This window comes from Oncorhynchus gorbuscha, linkage group LG11, assembly GCF_021184085.1.
Source record: "Oncorhynchus gorbuscha isolate QuinsamMale2020 ecotype Even-year linkage group LG11, OgorEven_v1.0, whole genome shotgun sequence".
In the NCBI taxonomy this organism is placed as follows: domain Eukaryota; kingdom Metazoa; phylum Chordata; class Actinopteri; order Salmoniformes; family Salmonidae; genus Oncorhynchus; species Oncorhynchus gorbuscha.
This window is the reverse complement of record NC_060183.1, coordinates 86563985-86581990: the sequence shown is the minus strand read 5'-3', so window position 1 is coordinate 86581990 and position 18006 is coordinate 86563985. Positions and strand designations below refer to the sequence as shown.

General features: G+C 43.4%; 1 protein-coding gene across 1 annotated transcript in view; it reads left to right on the top strand.

Moving 5' to 3' along the window:
• Positions 1 to 18006, top strand: part of LOC124047992 (ciliary neurotrophic factor receptor subunit alpha-like) — a 262467-nt gene that overhangs the window by 193023 nt on the left and 51438 nt on the right. Inside the window, exon 5 of the mRNA XM_046368355.1 lies at positions 6806 to 6972. Within this exon, the coding sequence (XP_046224311.1) occupies positions 6806 to 6972 (167 nt within the window). The remainder of the gene's footprint in view (positions 1 to 6805; positions 6973 to 18006) is intronic.

Sequence of the window (18006 nt, the reverse complement as noted above, 5' to 3'; positions counted from 1 at the left end):
CTTTCTCTCTCTCTCTCGCTTTGTCTCTCCGTCTCTCTCTCTCTCTCTCTTTGTCTCTCCGTCTCTCTGTCTGTCTCTCTCTCTCTGTGTCTCTCCCTCTCTCTGTCTCTCTGTCTGTCTCTCCATCTCTCTTTCTGTCTCTCTCTCTCTGTGTCTCTCCGTCTCTCTGTCTGTCTCTCTCTCTTTGTCTCTCCGTCTCTCTTTCTCTCTCTCTCTTTGTCTCTCTGTCTCTCTGTCTGTCTCTCTCTGTGTCTCTCTGTCTCTCTCTTTCTCTCTTTGTCTCTCTCTCTTTCTCTCTCTTTGTCTCTCTCTCTTTGTCTCTCCGTCTCTCCGTCTCTCTCTCTCTCTCTCTGTCTCTCCGTCTCTCTCTCTCTCTCTCTCTCTCTCTCTCTCTCTCTCTCTCTCTCTCTCTCTCTCTCTCTTTGTCTCTCCGTCTCTCTGTCTGTCTCTCTCTGTGTCTCTCCCTCTCTCTGTCTCTCTGTCTGTCTCTCCATCTCTCTTTCTATCTCTCTCTCTCTGTGTCTCTCCGTCTCTCTGTCTGTCTCTCTCTGTGTCTCTCCGTCTCTCTGTCTGTCTTTCTCTTTGTCTCTCCGTCTCTCTTTGTCTCTCTCTCTCTCTGTTTGTCTCTCCGTCTCTCTGTCTGTCTCTCGCTCTCTCTGTCTCTCTGTCTGTCTCTCCATCTCTCTTTCTATCTCTCTCTCTCTGTGCCTCTCCGTCTCTCTGTCTGTCTCTCTCTGTGCCTCTCCGTCTCTCTGTCTGTCTCTCTCTGTGTCTCTCCGTCTCTCTGTCTGTCTCTCTCTCTGTCTCTCCGTCTCTCTGTCTGTGTCTCTCTGTCTCTCTGTCTGTCTCTCTCTTTTTCTCTCTGCCTGTCTGTCTCTCCGTCTCTCTTTCGATGTCTCTCTCTCTGTGTCTCTCCGTCTCTCTTTCGATCTCTCTCTCTCTGTGTCTCTCCGTCTCTCTGTCTCTCTCTCTCTGTGTCTCTCCGTCTCTTTGTCTGTCTCTCTCTGTGCCTCTCCGTCTCTCTGTCTTTCTGTCTGTCTCTCTCTCTCTTTGTCTCTCTCTCTCTGTGTCTCTTTGTCTCTCTCTCAATTCAATTCAAGGGGCTTTATTGGCATGGGAAACGTGTTAACATTGCCAAAGCAAGTGAGGTAGATAATATACCAAAGTTGAAATAAACAATCAGAATTAACAGTAAACATTACACATACAGAAGTTCCAAAACAATAAAGACATTACAAATGTCATATTATATATGTATATATATATATACAGTGTTGTAACGATGCACAAATGCACAAGGGAAAATAAATAAGCATAAATATGGGTTGTATTTACAATGGTGTTTGTTCTTCCCTGGTTGCCCTTTTCTTGTGGCAACAGGTCACAAATGTTGCTGCTGTGATGTCACATTGTGGTATTTCACCCAGTAGATATGGGAGTTTATCAAAATTGGGTTTGTTTTCAAATTCTTTGTGGATCTGTGTAATCTGAGGGAAATATGTCTCTCTAATATGGTCATACATTGGATCTCTCTGTCTCTCTGTCTCTATCTCTCTCTGTCTCTATATCTCTCTGTCTCTCTGTCTCTATCTCTCTCTGTCTCTATCTCTCTCTGTCTCTCTCTCTTTCTGTCTCTCTGTCTATGTCTCTATCACCTCTCTGTCTCTATCTGCCTCTCTGTTCTGTCTGAGTTTGGGGCTACACTTCACCAGACAACTCACTGACACCCTCTCTCAGCAGGTGGTCTCCTAGCAACCTCATTGATGTTGTGCAGACAATATTTCACATTAGAATAATCATTTAGAGAACAACTAGGTCCTCTGAACGCTGTTGTTGTCTGAAAGGATATCTCTCCATTAATCACCACATCCCACTATATTGGCCAATCCACACTGTGAGCCTCATTACCCACCACTACCACCCACTATATTGGCCAATCCACACTGTGAGCCTCATTAATCACCACTACAACCCACTATATTGGCCAATCCACACCGTGAGCCTCATTAATCACCACTACAACCCACTATATTGGCCAATACACACTGTGAGCCTCATTACCCACCACTACCACCCACTATATTGGCCAATCCACACTGTGAGCCTCATTACCCACCACTACCACCCACTATATTGGCCAATCCACACTGTGAGCCTCATTACCCACCACTACCACCCACTATAATTGCCAATACACACTGTGAGCCTCATTACCCACCACTACCACCCACTATATTGGCCAATCCACACTGTGAGCCTCATTACCCACCACTACCACCCACTTTAATGGTCAACCCAGACTGTGAGCCTCATTACCCACCACTACCACCCACTTTAATGGTCAACCCACACTGTGAGCCTCATTACCCACCACTACCACTCACTTTAATAGTCAACCCACACTACAACATACACTCTGAGCCTCATTAACCACCACTACCACCCACGTTAATGGTCAACCCACACTACAACATACACTCTGAGCCTCATTAACCACCACTACCACCCACTTTAATGGTCAACCCACACTACAACATACACTCTGAGCCTCATTAACCACCACTACCACCCACTTTAATGGTCAACCCACACTACAACATACACTCTGAGCCTCATTAACCACCACTACCACCCACTGTAATGGTCAACCCACACTACAACATACACTCTGAGCCTCATTAACCACCACTACCACCCACTGTAATGGTCAACCCACACTACCTCTATAGCAGTCAATTCTGAAATGTTCATCCCTAACTGCAACATTTTCAGACAAGATAGAACGGCCAAATGGACGGTGTTGCAATCTACTGCAAAGATAGCCTGCAGAGTTCTGTCCTACTATCCAGGTCTGTACCCAAACAATTTGAACTTCTACTTTTATAAATCCACCTCTCTAAAAACAAGTCTCTCACCGTTGCCACTTGCTATAGACCCCTCTGCGCCCATGCGGTGCTCTGGACACCATATGTGAACTGTTTGCCCCCCATCTATCTTCAGAGCTCGTGCTGCTAGGTGACCTAAACTGGAACATGCTTAACACCCCAGCCATCCTACAATCTAAGCTTGATGCCCTCAATCTCACACAAATTATCAATGAACCTACCAGGTACCTCCCCAAAGCCATAAACACGGGCACCATCATGTATATCATCCTAACCAACTTGCCCTCTAAATACACCTCTGCTGTCTTCAACCAAGATCTCAGCGATCACTGCCTCATTGCCTGCATCCGTAATGGGTCAGCGGTCAAACGACCTCCACTCATCACTGTAAAACGCTCCCTGAAACACTTCAGCAAGCAGGCCTTTCTAATCAACCTGGCCGGGGTATCCTGGAAGGATATTGCTCTCATCCCATCAGTAGAGGATGCCTGGTTATTCTTTAAAAGTACCTTCCTCACCATCTTAAATAAATATGCCCCATTCAAGACATTTAGAACCAGGAACATATATAGCCCATGGTTCTCTCCAGACCCGACTGCCCTTAACCAACACAAAAACATCCTATGGCGTTCTGCATTAGCATCGAACAGCCCCCGCGATATGCAGCTGTTCAGGGAAGCTAGAAACCGTTATACACAGGCAGTTAGAAAAGCCAAGGCTAGCTTTTTCAAGCAAAAATTTGCTTCCTTGCAACACAAACTCAAAAAAGTTCTGAGACACTATAAAGTCCATGGAGAATAAGAACACCTCCTCCCAGCTGCCCACTGCACTGAGGCTAGGAAACACTGTCACCACCGATAAATCCACTATAATTGAGAATTTCAATAAGCATTTTTCTACGGCTGGCCATGCTTTCCACCTGGATACCCCTACCCCGGTCAACTGCACTGGACCCCCCAACAGCAACTTGCCCAAACCTCCCCGAATTCTCCTTCACCCAAATCCAGACAGCTGATGTTCTGAAAGAGCTGCAAAATTTGGATCCCTACAATCAGCCGGGCTAGACAATCTGGACCATTTCTTTCTAAAATGATCTGCCGAAATTGTTGCAACCCCTATTACTAGCCTGGTCAACCTCTCTTTCGTGTTGTCTGAGATTCCCAAAGATTGGAAAGCAGCTGTGATCATCCCCCTCTTCGAAGGGGGTGACACTCTAGAACCAAACTGCTTCAGACCTATATGCATCATACCATATATATCATATAGAGTTTCTGATCCACCTCAACACAGACGACACCATTCTGTATACTTCTGGCCCTTCTTTGGACACTGTGTTAACAACCCTCCAGGCGAGCTTCAATGCCATACAACTCTCCTTCCGTGGCCTCCAATTGCTCTTAAATACAAGTAAAACTAAATGAATGCTCTTCAACCGATCGCTGCCTGCATCTGCCCGCCAGTTCAACATCACTACTCTGGACGGCTCTGACTTAGAATATGTGGACAACTACAAATACCTAGGAGGCTTTTTAGACTGTAAACTCTCCTTCAAGACTCACATCAAACATATCCAATCCAAAGTTAAATCTAGAATTGGCTTCCTATTTCGCAACAAAGCATCCTTTACGCATGCTGCCAAACATACTCTTGTAAAACTGACCATCCTACCAATCCTTGACTTCGGCGATGTCATTTACAAAATAACCTTCAATACCCTACTGAACAAATTGGATGCATTCTATCACAGTGCCATCCGTTTTGTTACCAAAGCCCCATATACTACCCACCATTGCGACCTGTACGCTCTCGTTGGCTGGCCCTCGCTTCATACTCGTCGCCAAACCCACTGGCTCCAGGTCATCTACAAGACCCTGCTAGGTAAAGTCCCCCCTTATCTCAGCTCGCTGGTCACAATAGCATCTCCCACCTGTAGCACACGCTCCAGCAGGTATATCTCTCTGGTCACCCCCAAAACCAATTCTTCCTTTGGCCGCCTCTCCTTCCAGTTCTCTGCTGCCAATGACTGGAACGAACTACAAAAATCTCTGAAACTGGAAACACTTATCTCCCTCACTAGCTTTAAGCACCAACTGTCAGAGCAGCTCACAGATTACTGCACCTGTACATAGCCCACCTATAATTAAGACCAAACAACTACCTCTTTCCCAACTGTATTTATTTATTTATTTTGCTCCTTTGCACCCAATTATTTCTATTTCTACTTTGCACATTCTTCCACTGCAAATCTACCATTCCAGTGTTTTACTTGCTATATTGTATTTACTTCGCCACCATGGCCTTTTTTTGCCTTTACCTCCCTTCTCACCTCATTTGCTCACATTGTATATAGACTTCTTTTCTATTGTGTTATTGACTGTACGTTTGTTTATTCCATGTGTAACTCTGTGTTGTTGTTTGTGTCGAACTGCTTTGCTTTATCTTGGCCAGGTCGCAATTGTAAATGAGAACTTGTTCTCAACTAGCCTACCTGGTTAAATAAAGGTGTTCTCAACTAGCCTAGCTGGTTAAATAAAGGTGTTCTCAACTAGCCTAGCTGGTTAAATAAAGGTGTTCTCAACTAGCCTACCTGGTTAAATAAAGGTGTTCTCAACTGACCTACCTGGTTAAATAAAGGTGTTCTCAACTAGCCTAGCTGGTTAAATAAAGGTGTTCTCAACTAGCCTAGCTGGTTAAATAAAGGTGTTCTCAACTAGCCTACCTGGTTAAATAAAGGTGTTCTCAACTAGTCTACCTGGTTAAATAAAGGTGTTCTCAACTAGCCTAGCTGGTTAAATAAAGGTGTTCTCAACTAGCCTACCTGGTTAAATAAAGGTGAAATAAAATAAATAAAAAATAAATAACAGCCCACACTCTGAGCCTCATAATTAACGACCACTACCACCCACTATAATGACACAAACTCTGTCTCCTATAGAGATCTGAGAAAGCCCTTCAGCACCCTGGTTCAGAGGCCCTTAGATACTGACAACACCAAAATCACCATGGCTGAATTTTGTTTTGGAAAACAGTTGCAGTGTGAAGGAAGTTTTCAAAACTTCAACTCCTTCTGTAATATAAGACATCTCCTTTTGTAACATAAGTCAACATCTCCTTCACTAACATAATAAGACAGCATCTCCTTCTCCAAATAATAAGACAACATCTCCTTCTCTAACATAACAAGACACTATCTCCTTCTCTAACATAATAAGACATCTCCTTCTCCAAATAATAAGACAACACCTCCTTCTCTAACATAATAAGACACCACCTCCTTCTCTAACATAATAAGACACCATCTCCTTCTCCAACATAATAAGACACCATCTCCTTCTCCAACATAATAAGACATCTCCTTCTCTAACATAACAAGACAACACCTCCTTCTCTAACATAATAAGATAACATGTCCTTCTCTAACATAATAAGACACCATCTCCTTCTCCAACATAATAAGACATCTCCTTCTCTAACATAACAAGACAACACCTCCTTCTCTAACATAATAAGATAACATGTCCTTCTCTAACATAATAAGACACCATCTCCTTCTCCAACACAATAAGACATCTCCTTCTCTAACATAACAAGACAACACCTCCTTCTCTAACATAATAAGACAACATCTCCTTCTCCAACATAATAAGACATCTCCTTCTCTAACATAACAAGACAACACCTCCTTCTCTAACATAATAAGACAACATCTCCTTCTCCAACATAATAAGACATCTCCTTCTCTAACATAACAAGACACCATCTTCTTTATTTAACATAATAAGACATCTCCTTCTCCAAATAATAAGACAACACCTCCTTCTCTAACATAATATGACACCACCTCCTTCTCTAACATAATAAGACACCATCTCTCTGTCATCTTCCCCCTCTGTTGTTCTCTCTCCTCTCTCTCCTCTCAGACACAACCAGGAGTCCCTAGAAGTAACAAGGGATGTGGTCCATAAGAACCGCTGCCACGTTCTGTTCCCTGAGGTGTTCAGTAGCTACCCCTACAGAGTCAACGTTACAGCTGTCAATGCCCTGGGAAAAGCCTCCACCACCATCACCTTTGAAGAGATCAACATAGGTACGTAGACCATGGTTGTTTTTGTTGTATCACAGGCTGTCTCTCTCTCTCCTGTCCTATCAGGCTGTGTCGACCTTGATGTCAACTCACCTCACCTGCCAAATATCATTCAGAACAACCTGTCCTATCAGGCTGTGTCGACCTTGATGTCAGCTCACCTCACCTGCCAAATATCATTCAGAACAACCTGTCCTATCAGGCTGTGTCGACCTTGATGTCAACTCCCAGCCAAATATCACTCAGAACAACCTGTCCTATCAGGCTGTGTCGACCTTGATGTCAACTCACCAGCCAAATATCACTCAGAACAACCTGTCCTATCAGGCTGTGTCAACCTTGATGTCAACTCACCAGCCAAATATCACTCAGAACAACCTGTCCTATCAGGCTGTGTCGACCTTGATGTCAACTCACCTCACCTGCCAAATATCATTCAGAACAACATGTCCTATAAGGCTGTGTCAACCTTGATGTCAGCTCACCTCACCTGCCAAATATCACTCAGAACAACCTGTCCTATCAGGCTGTGTCGACCTTGATGTCAGCTCACCTCACCTGCCAAATATCACTCAGAACAACCTGTCCTATCAGGCTGTGTCGACCTTGATGTCAGCTCACCTCACCTGCCAAATATCACTCAGAACAACCTGTCCTATCAGGCTGTGTCAACCTTGATGTCAGCTCACCTCACCTGCCAAATATCATTCAGAACAACCTGTCCTATCAGGCTGTGTCAACCTTGATGTCAGCTCACCTCACCTGCCAAATATCACTCAGAACAACCTGTCCTATCAGGCTGTGTCGACCTTGATGTCAACTCACCTCACCTGCCAAATATCATTCAGAACAACATGTCCTATAAGGCTGTGTCAACCTTGATGTCAGCTCACCTCACCTGCCAAATATCACTCAGAACAACCTGTCCTATCAGGCTGTGTCAACCTTGATGTCAACTCTTCTCACCTGCCAAATATCACTCAGAACAACCTGTCCTATCAGGCTGTGTCAACCTTGATGTCAGCTCACCTCACCAACCAAATATCACTCAGAACAACCTGTCCTATCAGGCTGTGTCAACCTTCACATCACAGCAGTCATTGTTTATTTTATAGCCAACTCTCTACAACAGCAACCTGCAGGCAGCCTAATTATATTTTATTTAAACTCATTAGGACAGACGACATAAGTTTGTTAGGACAGACAACATATGTCAGTCATCATTAATAGTCATTATTCCGTAGGTAAATATTTTCTGAAACAGGCTGAAGGATCTAATATTCAACCCTCCCTGTATTGACACAATGTCTACGTCCCAAATGGCTCCCTATTCCCTATAGTTTGCACTCCTTTTGGCAAAGACCCACAGGGAATAGGGAGCCATTTGGGCCAGACCCAGAGGTCTGGAAGGGATGAGAGAGCCAAGCCTACAGTATGGGTTCGTAGCTTCAACCCCCGCAGCACACAAGCACAAACTGATTAATGGACTGGTGTATTTCTATATTTTTTTTATCTTGCTTTGTCTGCTCTTTTCAGTATTATGTCTATCTCTGATCAGCTACCCAGGAAAGGGCTGAAAACAGCCCATGTTAATATATGTAGCCTTAGAAATAAGGTTCATGAAATGATAATTCCTTTGATGATACATCAGTAGCAATACAAGGATATAAAGTGACAGGAATGCTTTTACATTTTTTCTTTATTTTACCTTTATTTAACCAGGCAAGTCAGTTAAGAACAAATTCTTATTTTCAATGACGGCCTGGGAACAGTGGGTTAACTGCCTGTTCAGGGGCAGAACGACAGATTTGTACCTTGTCAGCTCGGGGGTTTGAACTTGCAACCTTCCGGTTACTAGTCTAATGCTCTAACCACTAGGCTACCCTGCACCTCTACACTCTAACCACTAGGCTACCCTGCCGCCTCTACACTCTAACCACTAGGCTACCCTGCCACCTCTACACTCTAACCACTAGGCTACCCTGCCACCTCTACACTCTAACCACTAGGCTACCCTGCCGCCTCTACACTCTAACCACTAGGCTACCCTGCCACCTCTACACTCTAACCATTAGGCTACCCTGCCGCCTCTACACTCTAACCACTAGGCTACCCTGCTGCCTCTACACTCTAACCACTAGGCTACCCTGCCGACCCTACACTCTAACCACTAGGCTACCTGCCGCCTCTACACTCTAACCACTAGGCTACCCTGCCGCCTCTACACTCTAACCACTAGGCTACCCTGCCTCCTCTACACTCTAACCACTAGGCCACCCTGCCTCCTCTACACTCTAACCACTAGGCTACCTGCCACCTCTACACTCTAACCACTAGGCCACCCTGCCTCCTCTACACTCTAACCACTAGGCTACCTGCCTCCTCTACACTCTAACCACTAGGCCACCCTGCCTCCTCTACACTCTAACCACTAGGCTACCTGCCGCCTCTACACTCTAACCACTAGGCTAACCTGCCACCTCTACTCTCTAACCACTAGGCTAACCTGCCACCTCTACACTCTAACCACTAGGCTAACCTGCCACCTCTACTCTCTAACCACTAGGCTAACCTGCCACCTCTACTCTCTAACCACTAGGCTAACCTGCCACCTCTACTCTCTAACCACTAGGCTAACCTGCCACCTCTACTCTCTAACCACTAGGCTAACCTGCCACCTCTACTCTCTAACCACTAGGCTAACCTGCCACCTCTACTCTCTAACCACTAGGCTAACCTGCCACCTCTACTCTCTAACCACTGGGCTAACCTGCCTCCTCTACTCTCTAACCACTGGGCTACCCTGCCGCCCGGGGGAGGTGTTGCTGTATATATTCAGAGCCATATCCCTGTAATGCTTAGTGGAGATCTTATGTTAAGTGTTATTGATGTGTTGTGGTTGCAGGTTCACTAGGTACATCTGAAGGAAACAGACGATGAATAGAGGGACATGTGAAGGAAACAGATGTTGAATAGAGGGACATGTGAATGAAGGAAACAGATGTTGAATAGAGGGACATGTGAAGGAAGGAAACAGATGTTGAATAGAGGGACATGTGAAGGAAGGAAACAGATGTTGAACAGAGGGACATGTGAAGGAAACAGATGTTGAACAGAGGGACATGTGAAGGAAACAGATGTTGAATAGAGGGACATGTGAAGGAAGGAAACAGATGTTGAACAGAGGGACATGTGAAGGAAACAGATGTTGAACAGAGGGACATGTGAAGGAAGGAAACAGATGTTGAATAGAGGGACATGTGAAGGAAGGAAACAGATGATGAATAGAGGGACATGTGAAGGAAGGAAACAGATGTTGAACAGAGGGACATGTGAAGGAAGGAAACAGATGTTGAACAGAGGGACATGTGAAGGAAACAGATGTTGAACAGAGGGACATGTGAAGGAAGGAAACAGATGATGAATAGAGGGACATGTGAAGGAAACAGATGTTGAACAGAGGGACATGTGAAGGAAACAGATGTTGAACAGAGGGACATGTGAAGGAAGGAAACATATGATGAATAGAGGGACATGTGAAGGAAGGAAACAGATGATGAATAGAGGGACATGTGAAGGAAACAGATGTTGAACAGAGGGACATGTGAAGGAAGGAAACAGATGTTGAATAGAGGGACATGTGAAGGAAGGAAACAGATGTTGAATAGAGGGACATGTGAAGGAAACAGATGTTGAATAGAGGGACATGTGAAGGAAACAGATGATGAACAGAGGGACATGTGAAGAAAACAGATGTTGAACAGAGGGACATGTGAAGGAAACAGATGAACAGAGGGACATGTGAAGGAAACAGATGTTGAATAGATGGACATGTGAAGGAAGGAAACAGATGATGAACAGAGGGACATGTGAAGGAAGGAAACAGATGATGAATAGAGGGACATGTGAAGGAAGGAAACAGATGATGAATAGAGGGACATGTGAAGGAAGGAAACAGATGATGAATAGAGGGACATGTGAAGGAAACAGATGATGAACAGAGGGTCATGTGAATGAAGGAAACAGATGATGAACAGAGGGACATGTGAAGGAAGGAAACAGATGTTGAACAGAGGGACATGTGAAGGAAACAGATGTTGAATAGAGGGACATGTGAAGGAAGGAAACAGATGAACAGAGGGACATGTGAAGGAAGGAAACAGATGTTGAACAGAGGGACATGTGAAGGAAACAGATGAACAGAGGGACATGTGAAGGAAACAGATGTTGAATAGATGGACATGTGAAGGAAGGAAACAGATGTTGAATAGAGGGACATGTGAAGGAAACAGATGTTGAATAGAGGGACATGTGAAGGAAGGAAACAGATGAACAGAGGGACATGTGAAGGAAGGAAACAGATGTTGAACAGAGGGACATGTGAAGGAAACAGATGAACAGAGGGACATGTGAAGGAAACAGATGTTGAATAGATGGACATGTGAAGGAAGGAAACAGATGATGAATAGAGGGACATGTGAAGGAAACAGATGTTGAATAGATGGACATCTGAAGGAAGGAAACAGATGATGAATAGAGGGACATGTGAAGGAAACAGATGTTGAATAGATGGACATGTGAAGGAAGGAAACAGATGATGAATAGAGGGACATGTGAAGGAAACAGATGATGAACAGAGGGACATGTGAAGGAAACAGATGTTGAATAGAGGGACATGTGGCGCTCCGGTACCGCTTGCCCTGCGGTAGCAGAGAGAACCATCTGTGGCTAGGGTCGCTGGAGTCTTTGGCCATTTATATGGCCTTCCTGTGACACCGGCTGGTGTAGAGGTCCTGGATGGCAGAAGCTTGGCCCAGTGATGTAATGGGCCGTACACATTACCCACTGTAGCTCCTGGAGGTTGTAGGTCGAGCAGTTGCCATACCAAGCAGCATGCTCTCAATTTAAGCTCTCTGCCAACATCAGATATGTCTATGTCCTGGGAAATGTTCGCATTAGCCTACGTTAGCTCAAAATTCACGGATCCGCCCCTTTTTTTTCAATTGTCGCCTAAAATGACATTCCCAAATTTAACTGCCTGCAGCTCAGGCCCTGAATCAAGGATATGCAAATTCTTGGTACAATTTGAAAGGAAACACTTTTAAGATTGTGGAAATGTGAAAGAAATTTAGGAGAAAATATCACATTATATCTGATAAAAGATAATACAAAGAAAAATAAAACATTATTTTGTATTTGTTTTGTACCGTCTTTGAAATGCAAGACAAAGGCCATAATGTATTATTCCAGCCCAGCAATTTAGATTGTGGCCACTAGATGGCAGCAATGTATGTGCAAAGTTTTAGACTGATCCCAATCAATCATTGTATTTCTGTTTAAAAAATTGTATCAATACTGCCCAAATGTGCCTGATTTGTTTATAAATAACTTTTCATGTTCAAAATGGTGCTCTCTCTCAAACAATAGCATGGTATTTACATTTACATTTAAGTCATTTAGCAGACGCTGGTATTATTTCAATGTAATAGCTACTGTAAATTGGATAAGTCTTACTCACATCGGCTACTGCGAGCGTGATCACAGAGTCATCAGGAACAGCTGGTGCTCTCATGCATGCTTCAGTGTTGTTTACCTCAAAGAATGCATAGAAGTAATTGAACTTGTCTGGTAGGCTCGTGTTACTGGGCAGCTCAGGGCTGGAGTCAGTGTAGTAAGATTCAATCTTAGTCCTGCATTAATGCTTTGGATTGTTTGATGGTTTGTTTGAGGGCATAGCGAGATTTCTTATAAGCGTCTGGGTTAGAGTCCCGCTCCTTGAAAGTGGCAGCTCTATGCTTTAGCTCAGCACAGATGTTGGCTGTAATCCACGGCTTCTGGTTTGTGTATGTACGTACGGTCAATGTGGAGACAACGTCATTGATGCAGCCAGTGACTGATATGGTGTATTCCTCAATGCAATCGGAAGAATCCGGGAACATATTCCAGTCTGTGCTAACAAAACAGTCCTGTAGCTTAGCATTTGCATCATCTGACCACTTCCGTATTGAGCGAGTCACTAGTACTTCCTGCTTTAGTAGGCATCAGGAGGATAGAATTATGGTCAGATTTGCCAAATGGAGGGCAAGGGAGAGCTTTGTACGTGTCTCTGTGTGTGGAATAAAGGTGGTCTAGTGTTTTTTCCCCTCTGATTGCACATGTAACATGCTGGTAGAAGTATAACTGATTTAAGTCCCCGGCCACTAGGAGCTCGGCCTCTGGATAAGCATTTTCTCTTGTTTGATTGAGTTTGATTGATAAGCAATCACATTTATTTATGAAGCCCTTTTTAAATCAGCTGATGTCACAAAAAGCTATACAGAAACCCAGCCTAAAACCCCAAACAGCAAGCAATGCAGATGTAGAAGCTTGGTTGACTTAAATAGCTTGTTGAGTGTGGTCTTAGTGCCAGCATCGGGTTGTGGTGGTAAATAGACAGCTACGAAATATATAGATGAAATTTCGTTATAAATAATGTGGTCTACAGTTTATCATGAGACACTTCCTCAGGCGAGCAAAACGTTAATAAATTGTCCGTAATATTAGATTTCTCACACCAGCTGTTGTTGACAAATAGACACAGACCTCCACCCCTTGTTTTACAAGAGGCATCTGTTCTATCTTGCCGATGCATGGAAAACCCAGCCAACTGTATATTATCTATGTTGTCGTTCAGCCGCAACTCTGTGAAACATAAGATATTACAGTTTTTAAATATCCCGTTGGTAAGATAGTCTTGAACGAAGCTCATCCAGTTTATTCTCCAGTGATTGCACGTTGGCCAATAAGGCGGATGGTAGAGGCGGGTTACCCAATCACCGATGAATTCTCACAAGGTACCTGGACCTGGGTCCCCTGTATCGTTGTCTTTTCTTTATGCTAATGACAATGATTTGGGCCTGGTCCGGTATCAGCAGTAAATCCTTTGCCTCCGGACACGTTAAAGAAAAACTCTTTGTCCAGTTCGAGGTGAGTAATCGCTTTTCTGACATCCAGAAGCTCTTTTCAGTTGTAATAAATGGTGGCAGAAACATTGTGTACAAAATAAGTTACAACGCAAAAGCAAAAAAATGCTAAAGAAAACCGCAAAAAAACACAACACAGTTGGTTAGGAGCCCGTAAAACGGTAGCCATCACCTCCGGCACCAATGTTTCAGCTATCAGCCCATCATCTGAATGTTTCAGCTATCAGCACATCACCTGCATTTTTCAGATACCAGAGCATTGTCTTACGGTTTCAACTATCAGCCCATCAGCTGAATGTTTCAGCTATCAGCCAATCACCTGCATGTTTCAGCTACCAGCCCATCATCTGAATGTTTCAGCTACCAGCCCATTGTCTGAATGTTTCAGATATCAGCCCATTGTCTGAATGTTTCAGCTATCAGCCCATCGTCTGAATGTTTCAGCTATCAGTCCATCATCTGAATGTTTCAGATATCAGAGCATTGTCATACGGTTTCAGCTATCAGCCCATCAGCTGAATGTTTCAGCTATCAGCCCATCATCTGAATGTTTCAGCTATCAGCCCATCATCTGGATGTTTCAGCTATCACCCCATCATCTGAATGTTTCAGCTATCAGTCCATCATCTGGAGGTTTCAGCTATCACCCCATCATCTGGAGGTTTCAGCTATCAGGCCATCATCTGGAGGTTTCAGCTATCAGCCAGTCATCTGGAGGTTTCAGCTATCAGCCAGTCATCTGAATGTTTCAGCTATCAGCCCATCACCTGCATGTTTCAGCTATCAGTCCATCATCTGGAGTTTTCAGCTATCAGCCAGTCATCTGCAAGTTTCAGCTATCAAATCCACACTGGAGTTGCATGCCTAGAAAACATTGAATGTTCCTGAGTGGCCTAGTTACAGTTTTAACTTAAACTTCTCTAGGATAGATGAAAAGCATGCCCAAATTCAACTGCCTGCAACTCATCCCCAGAAGATGAGATATGCATATTAATAGTAGATATCGATAGAAAAAACTCTGAAGTTTCTAAAACTGTTTGAATCATATCTGTGAGTATTACATAACTTATGTAGCAGGCGAAACCCAGAGGACAAACCATTCAGATTTCTTTTTTTTTAGGTCACTCTCTTTTCAATTGGTTTTCATTGGGGATCCAGATTTCGAAGGGACTTGCTTGCAGTTCCTACCTTCCACTGGATGTCACCAGTCTTTAGAAATTCATTGAGGTTTTTCCTTTGTGTAATGAAGAAGAAGCCCTGTTCAAAACGATGGTCACGTCATGTGTACTGTTTGATAGAGGCGCATGACTAGAAAGCAGTTTGCTGTCTTCCTGTATTGAACACAGAACATTCCATCTTCAATTTTATTGATTCTTTATTTTAAAAAATACCTAAAGTTGTATTACAAAGGTAGTTTGAAATGTTTTGGCAAAGTTTACAGGTAACTTTTGAGATATTTTGTCATCAAGTTGCGCAAGTTGGAACCGGTGTTTTTCTGGATCAAACGCGCCAAATAAATGGACATTTTGGATATATATGGACGGAATTAATCGAACAAAAGGACCATTTGTGATGTTTATGGGACATATTGGAGAGCCAACAGAAGAAGCTCAAAGGTAAGGCATGATTTATATTTTTATTTCTGCGTTTTGTGTCGCGCCTTCAGGGTTGAAATATGGTTTCTCTCTTTGTTTACAGGGGTGCTATCCTCAGATAATAGCATTGTTTGCTTTCGCCGAAAAGCCTTTTTTAAATCTGACATGTTGGCTGGATTTACAACACGTGTAACTTTAATTTGGTATCTTACATGTGTGATTTCACATGAAGAAGGACCAAAGCACCACACGGTAAACGGTATCCTCTCTAGCTCTGTAACGATCATCTGTTGAAGAAGAACCAAAGCACCGCGTGGTAAACGGTATCCTCTCTAGCTCTGTAACGATCGTCTGTTGAAGAAGAACCAAAGCACCGCGTGGTAAACGGTATCCTCTCTAGGTCTGTAACGATCGTCTGTTGAAGAAGGACCAAAGCACCGCGTGGTAAAGGGTATCCTCTCTCGGTCATACTTTTATTTCCATAAGTATGGTTCCCAATCAGAGACAACGATAGACAGCTGTCCCTGATTGAGAACCATACCTGGCCAAAACAAAGAAATACAAAAACATAGAAAAGGGAACAGAATGCCACCCAAATCACACCCTGACCAAACCAAAATATAGACATAAAAAGCTCTAAGGTCAGAGTGTGACAAGTAATGACTCAGGGGTCTGAATACTTATGTAAATTAGATGTTTCTGTATTTAATTTCCAATAAATTAGCAACATTTTCTACAAGCATTTTCACTTCATTATGGGGTATTGTGTGTAGAACAAGGTGTTCCTAATGTTTGGTATAATCAGTGTATACTGTAGGTAGACAACAGGATAAATAATAGACAGTAACAGCAGTATACTGTAGGTAGGGGTAAAGGATAGATAATAGACAGTAACAGCAGTATACTGTAGTTAGTGATAAAGGATAGATAATAGACAGTAACAGCAGTATACTGCAGGTAGGGTAAAGGATAGATAATAGACAGTAACAGCAGTATACTGTAGGTAGGGGTAAAGGATAGATAATAGACAGTAACAGCAGTATACTGTAGGTAGGGGTAAAGGATAGATAATAGACACTAACAGCAGTATACTGTAGGTAGGGGTAAAGGATAGATAATAGACACTAACAGCAGTATACTGTAGGTAGGGGTAAAGGATAGATAATAGACAGTAACAGGAGTATACTGTAGGTAGGGGTAAAGGATAGATAATAGACAGTAACAGGAGTATAATGTAGGTAGGGGTAAAGGATAGATAATAGACAGTAACAGCAGTATACTGTAGGTAGGGGTAAAGGATAGATAATAGACACTAACAGCAGTATACTGTAGGTAGGGGTAAAGGATAGATAATAGACAGTAACAGGAGTATACTGTAGGTAGGGGTAAAGGATAGATAATAGACAGTAACAGCAGTATACTGTAGGTAGGGGTAAAGGATAGATAATAGACACTAACAGCAGTATACTGTAGGTAGGGGTAAAGGATAGATAATAGACAGTAACAGGAGTATACTGTAGGTAGGGGTAAAGGATAGATAATAGACACTAACAGCAGTATACTGTAGGTAGGGGTAAAGGATAGATAATAGACAGTAACAGGAGTATACTGTAGGTAGGGGTAAAGGATAGATAATAGACAGTAACAGGAGTATACTGTAGGTAGGGGTAAAGGATAGATAATAGACAGTAACAGGAGTATACTGTAGGTAGGGGTAAAGGATATATAATAGACAGTAACAGCAGTATACTGTAGGTAGGGGTAAAGGATAGATAATATACAGTAACATCAACAGGTACTGTAGCAATTTGATTTGTTATTTAGAAGTCTTGTTTTAACAGTCTTATGACTTGATGATAAAAGCTGTTCAGGATATTGTTGGTTCCAGACATACTGCACTGGTACTACTTGCTGTGCGGTAGCAGAGAGAACAGTCTGACTTGGGTGGCTGGAGTCTGGAGCCTCAGTGAGGACCATGTTAATTCCTTAGCGATGAGTACACTGAGATACTTGAAGATCTCGTGCCCCTCCGCTTCCCTCCGTACCGGTACCGTCTGTAAACAGCTATTGAAGCTCTCGTGCCCCTCCACTTCCCTCCGTACCGGTACCATCAGTAAACAGCTATTGAAGCTCTCGTGCCCCTCCACTTCCCTCCGTACCGGTACCGTCTGTAAACAGCTATTTAAGCTCTCGTTCCCCTCCACTTCCCTCCGTACCGGTACCGTCTGTAAACAGCTATTGAAGCTCTCGTGCCCCTCCGCTTCCCTCCGTACCGGTACCGTCTGTAAACAGCCTTCCCTCCACTTCCCTCCATACCGGTACCGTCTGTAAACAGCCTTCCCTCCACTTCCCTCCGTACCGGTACCGTCTGTAAACAGCTATTGCTATTTTATTGTTTACATTTTTTTCTAGAGTTTATTTCGTAAATATGTTTTTAGCTGTTCTTAAAGCTGCATTGTCGGTTGTAAGCAAACATTTAA